Genomic DNA, 14,266 nt, shown 5'->3' with positions numbered 1-14,266 from the left:
AACTCCTCTGGACGTTTAGACGCTCCTCTCTTCTCTTCTTCTCTGCCGCACCACTCTTCTGCTCATGGAGCCTGGGGTTTAGGGTTTATATGGGTACAGGATAGGGGGGCATGGTGGGCCAAAAAGCAACATTTGGGCATGAAAACAGGAATGCCTGTTCTCATTTAGGGCCATGGGTTTCCAGGCTTTTGCTGGGGAACTGCCCTCTTCTACCCATTATTTCCTTGCCTCTTGTCCATATCAATTATATTTAAGAGTAAGAAGTTTTAATATTGTGTTCCTCCAATTGTTACTTTTTAGTGTTTGATTTCCTTTCCCTTTAAAAATAAATTAACTTAGTAACACATCAAGTAACAACTGATTTATGAATTGAAAATAGTAACAAGCTCAACTCCAAAGTTCATGCTTTTCAACAAGATTCAACATCTTTTATTTACATGTTTATGACATACATTAATGGTCATACACAATTTTTAAACTAAATCTAGTAACAACAGAGGATGGAACATAAAAGACACAATTCCAAATTTTAGTCCGGTTGAAATGCTTTTTCACTAACTGAAAGATAAGATAAATGAGCAGCCATTATAAAGTTATGGGCTGTATGTCAATTCACGTCTTAAAATTGAAAGTCAGCCACACAGCTGTTAAAACAATGGGAAATTTGCAAATGCAAACATATAATGCATGCACAGCTATCACATTTATTCTTTATCCTTAAAGCCATTTTTAAAGTAAACTGGGAGAGGCATCTTAGTAATATATGTACATCAAGGCACATTCTTTTCTTGTGCTTTATGAATGATTTACATGTGGTCTGCTTATATCTTAATTTTATACTTTATAACAGCTTCTAATACCTAAAAGCTTAATTTTTAACAATTATACTTTGAGTGGTAGTTTCCCAGAGAGAAATGTGGCATCTCTCATGGTTATTTTCAAAGTCAGAAAATTGGATAGCTTGAGGAGGTGGGATTTAAAAATCAAACATAGGAACTAATATAACTTAGTTTTCGTAATCTTTAAAAATAATTTATCTTCAACAATTTGGTGGAACTGTAATCAAATTCTTCAAGTATGATACTATAAGGGCTGCAATGAATAATTTTCAACATTCTGAAATTACCTGACAATTACATGGTATCCACAGGGCTGCTGTGAAGGTCTATATTGCTATCCGATTTCTCAACTGCAGTTTTTCAACCAAATTAAATAATTAAACATGATACAAAAGCTGAAAACATACCAAACCTAGCTTGTTTGTTCATTAACTTGTTCATTCTTTGCAAATAATGAGAATATTTTTTTCCATTAATTGTCCTGTATTATCAAGGAAAATTTTCCCATCAACAGTGTTTAATAACTGTTCTTTTCTCATGGTCAATTTACTTGCCTTGAAAAAATAGTATAGTAAGGTTTTAATAAGCATTTCATGCATTTTAATGGCATTTTAAAAATTAGCTATTCATTTATGGGTTCCTCATATAGATAAATATATTGTGCAAACTTGATTACAACATGTAACTCATTAAGTGCTTTAAAATAGAATAAAGAATCCCTGACTTAAAAGGGGATAAAATAAATAGTAAGTCAAGAATCACAGATCTAAAGCATTTTAAAAACGTAATACACCTATGCATCCTATTGAAATGCTTTATATTAGAATTTTCTTTTTAATCCATAAACAGGGCAAATAAATCACAGAATCTCTATATTTTGAGAATAAAACAGAAGAAAAGCCAACTGGTGCAGCCTTTTAAATGCAAAATGTATAATAAAGTAATGTCAAAATGCAAATGAAACTGTACAGTTTTAAATTCAGTAATTTATAAACATTAATTCATAAAAGGTATATATCATGATAAACCACTGCCGTCAAAATATTAGGTTGGTGCAAAAGTAATTGCACCAACCTAATAGATCTGTTTTCAATTTCTTTACACTAAATGGACTTTTCTATAGAACCCATTGGCCAGACAAAATGTTTGGAAATGTTACAGCCCAGAGCTTTGATATGTAAACTCCAAGCAGACAGTCACATAGAATTGTAAACATTTTCTGTGAGTTCAGTGTACAAGAGATGTCACTTCTTTTTATCTTCATTAACATACTCATTCTCCTTCTGAAATATGTGCTACCTCTACTTTAACAGTTTGAATAGCTTCTGCAACTTCAGATAGCTTCTGTCCTTGCTGTTGTGCTAATACATAATTAACCACTTGCATAATACTTTGGTCAGAAAGTGTAGATACTGATGGATACTCTTCAGTAGCTGCAACAGCTTCCAGAGCTTCCATAGTTTCTCCTGTCACTACCACAGTCTCAAGTTCTTGAGGACCACTGCTTTCTTGTTCCTGCATGCCTGCTGTTAAGATGCTAACAGCATGTGCCACTTGAGTTCCTTGGTTATGAAACTGAAGGGTGTCTTTTTCCAGCATAATTTTGCAAGGCACATAGTCTCTGTGGAATTTAGTCATATGTTTACGGAGTGTTCGAGCATCTATGTAGGCTTCGCTACATACAGGACAGACATAGGGCCGTTCACCGGTATGTGTTCTGACATGGCGTTTCAGAGATCGGGCATCAGCCCAAGCTACTCCACATGTTAAGCACTCAAATGGCTTAACTCCTAAAAAAAGAAAAAAAGCATGTGTAGTGAGGTGCAAGCACCAAAATATACTTAAACTGCCTACCAAACTTCCTTTTATTAAAAAGTACAGTAGCTCATAAGCCTTTCTATCTGGACTGTGGCAATCTTTTATTTAGGACTTTCCTTAGAATAAAGAAGATTCTTTGCCAGGCGCGGTGGCTCACACCTGTAATCCCAGCACTTTGGGAGGCCAAGGCAGGTGGATCACCTGAGGTCAGCAGTTTGAGACTAGCCTGACTAACATGGTGAAACCCCATCTCTACTAAAAATACAAAAATTAGCCAGGCATGGTGCAGCATGCCTGTAATCCCAGCTACTTAGGAGGCTGAGGCACGACAATCACTTGAACCTGGGAGGCGGAGGTTACAGTAAGCCAGGATCGTGTCACTGCACTCCGGCCTGGGTGACAGAGCAAGACTCTGTCTCAAAAAAAAAAAAAAAAAAAGAATAAACAAGATTCTGAACTATAAATCTCTCTAAAGATCTTCCTGTGGACAGATGTGATTGAGACAAATTTTAGTTTCTGTGCATAATCTCATTTATTCTTTCATTCCTTCAAAGCAGAGGCTTCAAATAGTTTAGTTCAGCATAACAATGTGGATACAGAATTAAGTTCACTAAAAAAGGAATCTATTTATATACACAATAATTAGGTACTCAGGTTCAGGATCACCTCTGTCATTTGAATAAAGATATGAAATTAATCTCTTACCAAGGAAGGTGAAAGAGCTGGTAAAGGGAGAATCACTACTGGACTGGCTTTTATCCTATAAGGATACATATAGTACAACGTATAGTTACCTTCATGGTTGTTCATGTGTCTCCTGTACTCTCTTAGCTGAGTGAATTTTCTTCCACATTTTTCACACACCCGTTCCAGGTTTTGCTTTGCTCTTCCTTTTTTCCCATGAGTAGCTTTCTTTACATGCCTTCTGAACAAAGCTTTTTCATAAAATTCTTTGCCACATATATTACACCTAAAATAGGGGAAAATACCCAATTATTTTGTCCGAAGAAGTAGTAGCCATAACAATCAGAGTACACACATGTACTAATTAAGTTCAGCTCCTTCTCAAATTTACTCACCTATAAGGCTCAGTGACAGAATGAGACTTCACATGGGAATACCAATCTTTCTTCCAACTATAGCACTTATCACAAAATTGGCACTGGAATGGCTTCACACCAAGATGTTTGTTCATGTGCTGGCGAAGATCTCTAGCTTCAAAGAAACTTTTTTCACATCTGCAATAAAGTTCAGTTACCCAATTGGATGATCTTATTCCTTTAAAACAAGTTTCCAAGAACTCAGTAACTATTTTTAGTTTTTTAGAATTCCAAAAGATGATCTCAACTTAAAAGAATTCCCTAATTTTCCAATCTTGCATAAAGGCTACAGGGTTTTAGGTTCTTTTCATCTTAAGACTACTAGAAATGTTTTAGAAAGAATTGTGCATAGTTCCCAAAGGTTATTACAGAGGAAATTTACCATTCTCTCTCTCCTAAATTACCCCACTTTGAGATCCCTATTTCAACCCTCTCATTCTTAGTCCATGTGTTGAGGGTAGGCTTACCTTTGACCCTAGGGATAGAGCAAATGACTTGGGCCTAAATTAATCACAACAAAGCATTCCCTTGGCCATAGTGATTGACTCAGGGATGACTGACTTAACTTGATATAACTGGAGTAACCCTCAGGGCTTTGATGGAACTACCAGAAAAGAAGTTTGACAATTTGGAATTTGAGAGGATGTGAGACTGAAACCACTGCCATTGTCTTCTCCATATGGTGCCTCAGAGAAAACAAGTGCTAATGAATTTGAATCCAGTTTACATTAAACCGCCCAGACTCCTAGACTTTATATTTAATTCAAGCCTGTTTGGGTTGGGTGTACTCTCATTAATAACTAAAAATGTATTGATAACAAACTATCTTTGTTTCAAAATAAGACTAATTAGAGTAACATCAACAAATATGTCAAGTAGGAAGCTCCAAAAGCCCATCTCTCCATGAAAGCAGAGGACAAACTGGCAAACTGTTAGAATCAACCTTACCAGGAACTCTAAAAACTAATGAAAAGCTTATAGTGACCAGGCAAATGTTTAACAAAGAAAAAAAATTGTTGAATCTCTGTAAGAGAGCTTTCTGATGTACCCCTGAACCTAAAAGGTAAAAGAAAAGCAAGAGAGCTTCCTGGCTTTTTGTTTCCTGAGACAGGGTCTTGCTATGCTGCCTGCCCAGACTAGTTTTGAACTCCTGGACTTAAGCAATCCTCCCACCTGTCTCCCGGAGTGCTGGAATTACAGGCATGAGGCACTGTGCCTACCCTAAAATGACTTTTTTTTTTGAGGCGGAGTCTCACTCTGTCGCCCAGGATGGAGTGCAGTGGTGTGATCTTGGCTCACTGCAACCTCCCACCTCCAGAGTTCAAGGGATTCTCCTGCCTCAGCCTCCCAAGTAGCTGGGACTACAGTTGTGAACCACCACGACTGGCTGATTTTTGTATTCTTAGTAGAGACGGGGTTTTGCCACGTTGGCCAGGCTGGTCTCAAACTTCTGATTTCAGATGATCTGCCCGCCTTGGCCTCCCGAAGTGCTGGGATTACAGGCTTGAGCTGTTGTGCCTGGCCCGATTAATTTTACGTTATATGAATTTTACCTCGATTATAACAGAGATTTTAGGAGGATCTGGAAAATGAAGAGGAGGGGGGAAAGGAAACTGGCTGGCAGTGAGACTCTTTCTTTCCCACAGTCCCCACTTCCAGGCAGTACATTTGAAAATCTTAAATCACTTTAAATGAGTGATTTGTATGGTAAATAATTTACATCTCAAAGATGTTAAAAATAGTAACCCTTAGGCAAGAAAAAAAGGACATTAAAATCAAGAGTAAACTGAAGTTACAGTTTAATATTATCTTCAAACATTTTTTTGAAAACTGAGTAAAAACATAATTAAATTAACTGAATGTCTCACATACTGAATACTTACTGAGTACAATGATAGCCTCGAACCTCAGGCTTTGGTTGGTGTTTCTTGAAGTGCTTGCTGAGTCCAGAGCCCCTATGAAAAGACTTTCCACAAACTGAGCAAAGGTACTTGGACTCTCCTATTAGAAAAAATTAAAACCCTGTCACATATTCAGCAATCAGCCCTCTTTTAACAGAATTCTTTTTTTTTTTTTGAGATGGCATCTCACTCTGTTGCCCAGGCTGGATGGAGTGCAGTGGCGTGATCTCGGCTCATCACAAACTCCGCCTCCCAGGTTCAAGTGATTCTCCTGCCTCAGCTTCCCGAGTAGCTGGGACTACAGGCACGTGCCACCACGCCCAGCTAATTTTTTGCATTTTTAGTAGAGACGGGTTTCACCATGTTAGCCAGGATCGTCTCAATGTCATGACCTCGTGATCTGCCTGCCTTGGCCTCCCAAAGTGCTGGGATTACAGGCGTGAGCCACCACGCCTGGCCTTTAATATACAGAGTTCTTTATGTCATATTTTAGAATTTACTTTACCAAGGGGACATGGAAGCTATAACATTTGGCAGACATCTAAGAATAACAATAAACCATGTCAAAATCCCTATTTCCTGTCAACAACTATAGTACTATCAGAGGGTATGACCCAAGGAATGTGATACAGTTGTATGATCTATGGATTGTAATAGTACTAGAGTTGAATACAAGTTGCAGCAGGTATCTACCCTACATTGGCTATTCCCACATTTTTGCTTTAAAACATCTAAAAATAAGTATGTATGGACAAAAAATATAAGCCAACTACTATGTTGACAATTATGTCTGCCTACCATTTAACTTTTTAAAAGCATGATCATTTCTTTATGCCTGGATTTAAATTATGCATGATTTTGACACTTAGCACACATTTTTCTACACTGAGGGAAACAATGAATATTCTATACATAAACATAGCTGTAAAACCAGATTTAAGAAAACGCTTTTTTTTTTTTTTTGAGACGGAGTCTTGCTCTGTCACCCAGGCTGGAGTGCAGTGGCGCAATCTCGGCTCACTGCAACCTCCGCCTCCCGGGTTCACGCCATTCTCCTGCCTCAGCCTCCCAAGTAGCTGGGACTACAGGCGCCCGCCACCACGCCCGGCTAGTTTTTTGTATTTTTAGTAGAGACGGGGTTTCACCGTGGTCTCGATCTCCTGACCTCGTGATCCGCCCACCTCGGCCTCCCAAAGTGCTGGGATTACAAGCGTGAGCCACCGCGCCCGGCCAATTTCTGGTATAATTAAAGCATAATCATTAATAGTTTATGAAATGTAACTATGTCAATATAAATTTCTCATTACCTGTGTGAATACTCATATGTTCTTGAAGACTCCGTTTGGTAACAAATGACTTAACACATAGTTCACACTGGAACTGCTTCTGTGATTGATGAAGACTCTGATGTAATTTTAGACCATGCTTATAGATAAAAGTCTTTCCACAGACCTAAGATAGAACAGGAGTGGTTAAGTCAATAAAACAAAAAGGGAGATTGTTTCTGAACGAGGACAGAGAAAATGAATATATTATTTTAAATAAATAGTTAAATTATTTAACTTATAATAAAACATAATGACAAAGTAAAAGTTGAAACCAACTTGAAAGTTGACCCCTCTTCTGATTCAGTATTCAACAAATATTGTTATCTTTCTTAAATCCATGTGCTCACCAGAGATTCCCAAAATAGTAAAAATCAGACAAACCTCATGCTATCCTTGAGACTGGTAAATAGTATACCTTACATTAAGAGACATGGAAGCTTAATCAAGAACAATATACCATTTCCTGCTACACCAACTAGAACAGTGCTTTTCAAACTGTGATGAAGAACTAATTATTTTTTTCCTTTTCCACAATCCACTAAGATAAATTTTTGTTAAACACAAAAATTTTTGTTAAAAATGATGTGACAATGCCAAATTGCTATGACAGTTTCTACATGCTTACTCTCTATTTCTGTACTTATCATCCACAGACCACACATTCTGAGTAGTGCCACATGGGAAGACCAGAGGCCCAACTAATATTTGGTATTTAAATTTATGGCCAGGTGTGGTGGTTCATGCCTGTAATCCCAGCACTTTGGGAGGCCGAGACAGGCAGATCATTTGAGGTCAGGAGTTCGTGACCAGCCTGGTCAACATGGTGAAACCCTGTCTCTACTTAAAAAAAAAAAAACACAAAAATTAGCCAGGTGTGGTGACAGGCATCTGTAATCCCAACTACTCGGGAGGCTGAGGTAGGAGAATCACTTGAACCCAGGAGGCGGAGGTTGCAGTGAGCCAAGATCACGCTACTGCACTCCAGCCTCAGTGACAGAGCAAGAATCTGTCTCAAAAAAAACAAAAAAACATAAATTTACAAATAAAGTGATCCTTAGGACTTGGCTTCAAAATAACTGGCGGAGCTGGGCACAGTGACTCATGCCTGTAATCCCAACACTTTGGGAGGCTGAGGTGGTTGGATTGTCTGAGCTCAGGAGTTCGAGACTAGCCTGGGCAACATGGTGAAACTCCGTCTCTACCAAAATACAAAAAATTAGCCGGGTGTGGTGGCATGCGCCTGTAGTTCCAGCTACTTGGGAGGCTGAGGCAAGAGAATTGCTTGAACCCGGGAGGTGGAGGTTGCAGTGAGCTGAGATCACACCACTGCACTCCAGCCTGGGCAACAGAGCCTCCAAAAAACAAAAAAACAAAAACCTGGCGGGGTGGGGGTGGGGGTGGGAGTAGGGTAGTGAATAAGAGTATACATAAAACACATGTACCACAGCTGGTAACTACTGAAGTTGAGTGAAGGGTACATGAGAGTTCAACCCATTCTCTTCTAAAATAATAAAAAGGTACAAAAAAGAGAAATACAAAAAAATCTCACTGGAGGCCAGGCACAGTGGCTTATGCCTATAATCCCAGCACTTTGGGAGGCCCAGGTGGGAGAACAACTTGAGACCCGGAGTTCAAGACCAGCCTGGGCAATATAGCAAGACCTATAAAAGGCAGGGTCTCTATAAAAACTTAAAAAAAAAAAAAATTAGGTGGGTGTGGTGGCATGCACCTGAAGTCCTAGCTACTCGGGTGGCTGATGCAGGAGGATTGCTTGAAACCAGGAGTTCGAGCTTACTGTGAGTTAAGACAATGCCACTGTACTCCAGTCTGGATAATAAGAAAGACCCTGTCTTTAAAAAATCTCATTGATACATGAAAAAGATACTTGCACATGCATGCTTACAACAGCACAATTCAGTTGCAAAAATATGAAACCAGCCCCAATGCCCATAAATCAATGAGCAGATAAAGAAAATGTGGTATATATATATACCATGGAATACCACTCAGTAATAAAAATGAACAAAATAATGGCATTTGCAGCAACCTGGATGGAACTGGAGACCACTACTCTTTTAAAAATTAATTAATTTTTTTTTTTTTTTTTAAGATGGAGTTTCACTGGGTCGCCCAGGCTAGAGTGCAGTGGTGCGGTCTCAGCTCACTGCAACCTCTGCCTCCTAGGTTCAAGCGATTCTCCTGCCTCAGCCTCCAGAGTAGCTGGGATTATAGGTGTGTGCCACCATGCCTGGCTAGTTTTTTGTATTTTTAGTAGAGACGGGGTTTCACCATGTTAGCCAGGATGGTCTCGATCTCCTGACCTTGTGATCCGCCTGCCTCAGCCTCCCAAAGTGCTGGGATTACAGGTGTGAGCCACTGTACCTGGCCAATTAATTAATTTTTGTGAGATGGAATTTTGCTCTTGTTGTCCAGGCTGGAATGCAGTGGTGCCACCTTGACTCACTGCAACCACCACCTCCCAGGTTCAAATGATTGGAGACCACTACTCTAAATGAAGTAACTTAGGAATGGAAAACCAAACATCATATGTTCTCACTCACAATTGGGAGCTAAGCTAAGAATGATACAACGGACTTTGGGGACTTTCAGGAAAGGGTGAGTTGGGGGTGAGGCATAAAAGACTACACCCTGGGTATAGTGTATACTGCTCAAGTAACGGGTACACCAAAATTTCAGAAAACACTACTAAAAAACTTACCCATGTAAACAAACACCACCTTTTCCCCAAAAACTATTAAAATACAGAAAGAAAAAAAATCTCATTGGTTCCAAAACTGTTTTTTAATAAAAATACTGAGTCAGGCCTGGCATAGTGGCTCACACCTATAATTCCAGTACTTTGGGAGCCTGAGGTAGGAAGACTACTTGAGCCCAGGAGTTTGAGGCCAGCCTGGGCAACACAGTTAGGCCCCATCTCTACAAAATTTAAAAAAATCAGCCAGGCGTGGTGGTGCACATCTGTAGTCCAAGCTACTTAGGAGGCTAAGGTGGGAGGATGGTTTAATCCTCTGGGAGATGAAGGCTGCAGTGAGCCGTGATCATGCTACTACATTCCAGCCTGAGAGATAGAACAAGACTTCGTCTCAAAACAGACAAAAAAAACCCAAACTGAGTCATACTCATATATAAGGCTACAGGTGCTACTAGAAATTTTTCACTGTTCAAAATAGCCCAAAGCTGGCTAATCAGAGGATTCATTTCCCTTGAGTCATATTTTGGCATTTAGGTACTCTCAATCCTTAGCTCTAGAGAAGAACACAGCTAAGGCAGGACTTTTACGGACCACAGAGATTTGTTTAAGCCATGGGTTCCTTTCTAGTCCTGGTTGGTCCAGTTGAAGGTTAAGGAATGACTGGGATGATAAATTGGTTATTTTTCACCCTATACATCCTCTGGACCCTAGTAAGTTTTCACAAACATCTTAAATAGATTCAAATTACAACTTCAGAGAGCAAATTAAAAAACACAATAGGGAATCACCTTTGATCTAGGCAATAAAGAAGTCATAAATTTACCTGACATTTTACAAATATGAGAGTGACTTGAGAATACATATCCCACCAGTCTCTTTGGCACCCATAGTTAAGTTCTAATGTTCTTTAAATAGCAAAATAAACGCTTTAGCTTTACCTGGCATGCATGTGGCTTTACACCTGTGTGCTTTAACATATGTATTCGGAGAGAATATAATTTAGGTAATGTTCTTCCACATATGGAACATATAAATTCCCGCTTGGTTCTGCCCTTCTCAGATGATGTTCCCGATGCTTCATTAGATGTGGAATTGGATGAGGATGAAGAGGGTGCATCTTTTCTGGTATGACGAATAAGATGTGCTCGCAAAGAGGCACTGTACTGAAACTGTTTTTTACACAACTAAAAGAAAAATAAAATTCTCTCTAAATGTATTTCCATTACAAAATGTTAACTGAAACTCAACTCATATTTGGACTTTGTTTTTGTTACAATTATATAAATCAATAAACACACACACTATGTAAAAAACAATAGGTACTAGATTGTAAAGATAAAAGGGATAAGACTCAATCCCTATTCTACAGAGGCTAAAGTCTAACAACAGCACAAGATTTATATCAACAAGGTTAGGCTTGAAATGGGTCTTTCAGGAATGGTAAAACAAAGACAGAAGAATTCTCTCATTAGTATGAGTACTAATAGTTATCAGGTGGAACAGGAGTAGAAGCTGGAAACAGAAAGGTAAGGCTGTGATTGATGGTCCTTGGATTTTATCTCATAGTTGAAGACTCAAGAAAGTTTTGTTCTTTTTAAAATCAAAGTTATATATGCTTACCCTCTGCAAAACCTATTTTTTAAAACAATAAGTAAAACTGGTCTCCTGGCCAACCATCTCCACCATATTTTGCTTCTAGAGTTATCTCTGACTTTATTTTTAAGTGCAGCTGTGCTTGGATGACTCTCTCTTGATGCTTCTCTTTGTAACTCTATGTAACACACATAATGGAAGTTGATTTGCATTTTTACTCCTCTACTCCCTACTTAGATATGTAAATGATTTCCATTACCCCTCTTTATCAATATAGTTATATCATATTCTTGAGTAGACCAATTTCAAGGCTTACATTTCTAGGATGTAAATATTATTACCACTGGGCCACATACAGTACACTGTAATTCTTTTTCCTTTCTTGCTTTTTGTTTTATTTCTCTTTGCACTTACTAATTTGCCAAACCCTGCCCCCAACTGCACTGGGAGGAGATTTAAAACCCATCACCTTTTTGGAAATCTCTGTCAAATCATTATGTCCTGGGCTGGGTGTCGTGGCTTATGCCTGGAACCCCAGCATTTGGGAGCCTGAAGAGGGTGGATCACTTGAGTCCAGGAATTTGAGACCAGCCTGGGCAACATGGTAAAACCCTGTCTCTACAAAAAAAAATACAAAAATTAGCCGAGCATTGTGGTGCATGCCTGTGGTCCCAGGTATTTGGGAGGCTAAGACAGGAGGATCGTTTGAGCCTGGGACGTGGAGGCTGCAGTGAGCTGTGATAGTGCCATTGCACTCCAGCCTGGGATACAGAGCAAGACCCTGTCTCAAAAAAAAAAAAAAAAAAAAAAAAAAAAAAAAAAAAAAAAAAAAAAAATTCATTATGTCCTGGGCTAATTGTTCCCTACGCCTGACACATAGCTTCATCCTGGGATCCCCTTCACTATTGTCTTGATGAATCCCTTGGACTCTGTTGAACTCGATGCCATGTTTTCCATTTAACATGTCTTGCTCATTTTAGTGAAACATGTCTGTCAACAGCTTCCTAAGAAAATTTGGGAAGTAATAATTTTGAGACCTGGCATGTCTGAAAATACTCTTATTCTACCATCATAAATAATTAAAAGTTTGACTGACTGGCTGTAAGAATTCAAGCCAGAAATCATTTCTCTTTAGATTTTAAACAAATGGTGGCTTTGTCTTCTAGTTTCTGTTGCTGTTGTTGAAAAACCTAAAGCCATTCTGATCCTTATCCTTTTTATGAGACTGACAATGTTATTGTTTGTCCTCTGGCAACTTATTTTATTTCTGTCCACTGATTCTGAAATTTTATAATGTACTTTAATATAGTTTTATTTTCATCCACTGTTCTGGGCATTCAGTGTACTCTTTTAACACAGAAACTTCTATCCTTAGGTTCTGAAATTTTTCTTTATATTGTTTTCCATGTTCTGTTTGAAAATAATACTTGTATACTGAGTATCTTAGACCAATTCTATTATTTTCTTTCACTCCCATTTCTAACTTGTCTTTTTGCTTTATTTTCTGGGAGATTTCATCAGTTATATTTTCCAACTTTTCTGAGATTTTTTATATGGTACTATATATTTTATTCCTAAAATACTCTTTGGTTATTTTAATGTGCCCTTTATATTAATAAAATTTTTTTAGACTTTTTTTTTTACACTAGTCAAGTGCAGTAGTGAGAAGGTGGTAAAGAGTAGAACAAGGAGTTCGATCTGTAACTGTGAACAGTCAATTGAGATAACTTCGGGCCAGCCAATATGACATTTAAAAATTTTTTTTTTTTGTAGAGACAGGGTCTCGCTATATTGCCTGGTCTTGAACTGCTGGGCTCAAGTGATCCTCCCATCTCTGCCTCTCAAAGTGTTGGAGTGTTGGGATTACAGGTATAGGCCACCATGCTCAGCCTCAATGTGCCCTTTTAAAAACATAGTACCGCTGGGCGCAGTGGCTCATGCCTGTAATCCCAGCACTTTGGGAGGCTGAGGCAGGCAGATCACCTGAGGTCAGGAGTTCGAGACCGGCCTGACCAACACGCAGAAACCCCATCTCTACTAAAAATACAAAATTAGCCGGGTATGGTGGTGCATGCCTGTAATCCCAGCTACTTGGGAGGCTGAGGCAGAATTGCTTCAACCCGGGAAGCAGAGATCGTGCCACTGCACTCCAGCCTGGGCAACAAGAACAAAACTCCGTCTCGAGAAAAAAACAAACCAAAAAAACCACAGTACCTGGTTGTTTTGTATATGTAATTTTTCATTTATCTCTTATATAAATCATACGTTCTGAAGTTTTTTTCTTTTTAGTTTTCTCGCTAGTCTTGGATTCCTCAAAATTGTCTTTTTTTTTTTTTTTGGAGACAGGGTCTCACTTTGTCACACAGGCTGGGGTGCAGTAGGGCAATCTTGGCTCCCTGTAGCCTTGACCTCCTGGGTTCAAGCCATCCTCCTGCCTTAGCCCCCAAACAAGTAGCTGGGACTACAGGTGTGTGCCACCATGCCCAGTTAATGTTTGTATTTTTTTTTTTTTTTTTTTTTTTTGAGACGGAGTCTCGCTCTGTTGCCCAGGCTGGAGTGCAGTGGCGCAATCTCGATCTCGGCTCACTGCAAGCTCTGCCTCCCAGGTTCAAGCCATTGTCCTGCCTCAGCCTCCCAAGTAGCTGGAACTACAAGTGCTCACCACCATGCCTGGCTAATTTTTTGTATTTTTAGTAGAGACGGGGTTTCACCATGTTAGCCAGGATAGTCTCGATCTCCTGACCTCGTGATCCACCCGCCTCGGCCTCCCAAAGTGCTGGGATTACAGGTGTGAGCCACCGCACCCGGCCAATTTTTGTATTTTTGTAGAGACAGGGTTTCACCATGTTGCCCAGGCTGGTCTTGAAATCTTGAGCTCAAGCAATCTGCCTGCCTTGGCCTCCTAAAATGTAACGATTATAGGTGTGAGCCACTGTGCCCAGCCAAAGTTGTTTTTCTTGAAATCTTTTGTCAT

At 39.2% G+C, this 14,266-nt stretch overlaps 1 protein-coding gene across 2 annotated transcripts in view; it reads right to left on the bottom strand.

Annotated features, from left to right (window-relative positions):
• Positions 1 to 403: 403 nt before the first annotated feature.
• ZBTB11 (zinc finger and BTB domain containing 11) overlaps positions 404 to 14,266 on the bottom strand; it is a 28,226-nt gene continuing 14,363 nt past the window's right edge. For both annotated transcript variants that reach the window (XM_032150283.2, XM_058437566.1), the window contains exons 6-11: positions 10,638 to 10,883; positions 6,966 to 7,110; positions 5,641 to 5,758; positions 3,737 to 3,895; positions 3,452 to 3,627; positions 404 to 2,629 (exon numbers count right to left, since the gene is read on the bottom strand). In XM_032150283.2, coding sequence (XP_032006174.1) covers positions 2,112 to 2,629; positions 3,452 to 3,627; positions 3,737 to 3,895; positions 5,641 to 5,758; positions 6,966 to 7,110; positions 10,638 to 10,883 — 1,362 coding nt within the window. In that variant the 3' untranslated portion in view covers positions 404 to 2,111. The remainder of the gene's footprint in view (positions 2,630 to 3,451; positions 3,628 to 3,736; positions 3,896 to 5,640; positions 5,759 to 6,965; positions 7,111 to 10,637; positions 10,884 to 14,266) is intronic.

This window comes from Hylobates moloch, unplaced genomic scaffold, assembly GCF_009828535.3.
Source record: "Hylobates moloch isolate HMO894 unplaced genomic scaffold, HMol_V3 SCAFFOLD_4, whole genome shotgun sequence".
Classification (NCBI taxonomy): Eukaryota; Metazoa; Chordata; class Mammalia; order Primates; family Hylobatidae; genus Hylobates; species Hylobates moloch.
This window is presented reverse-complemented; position numbering and strand designations above follow the sequence as displayed.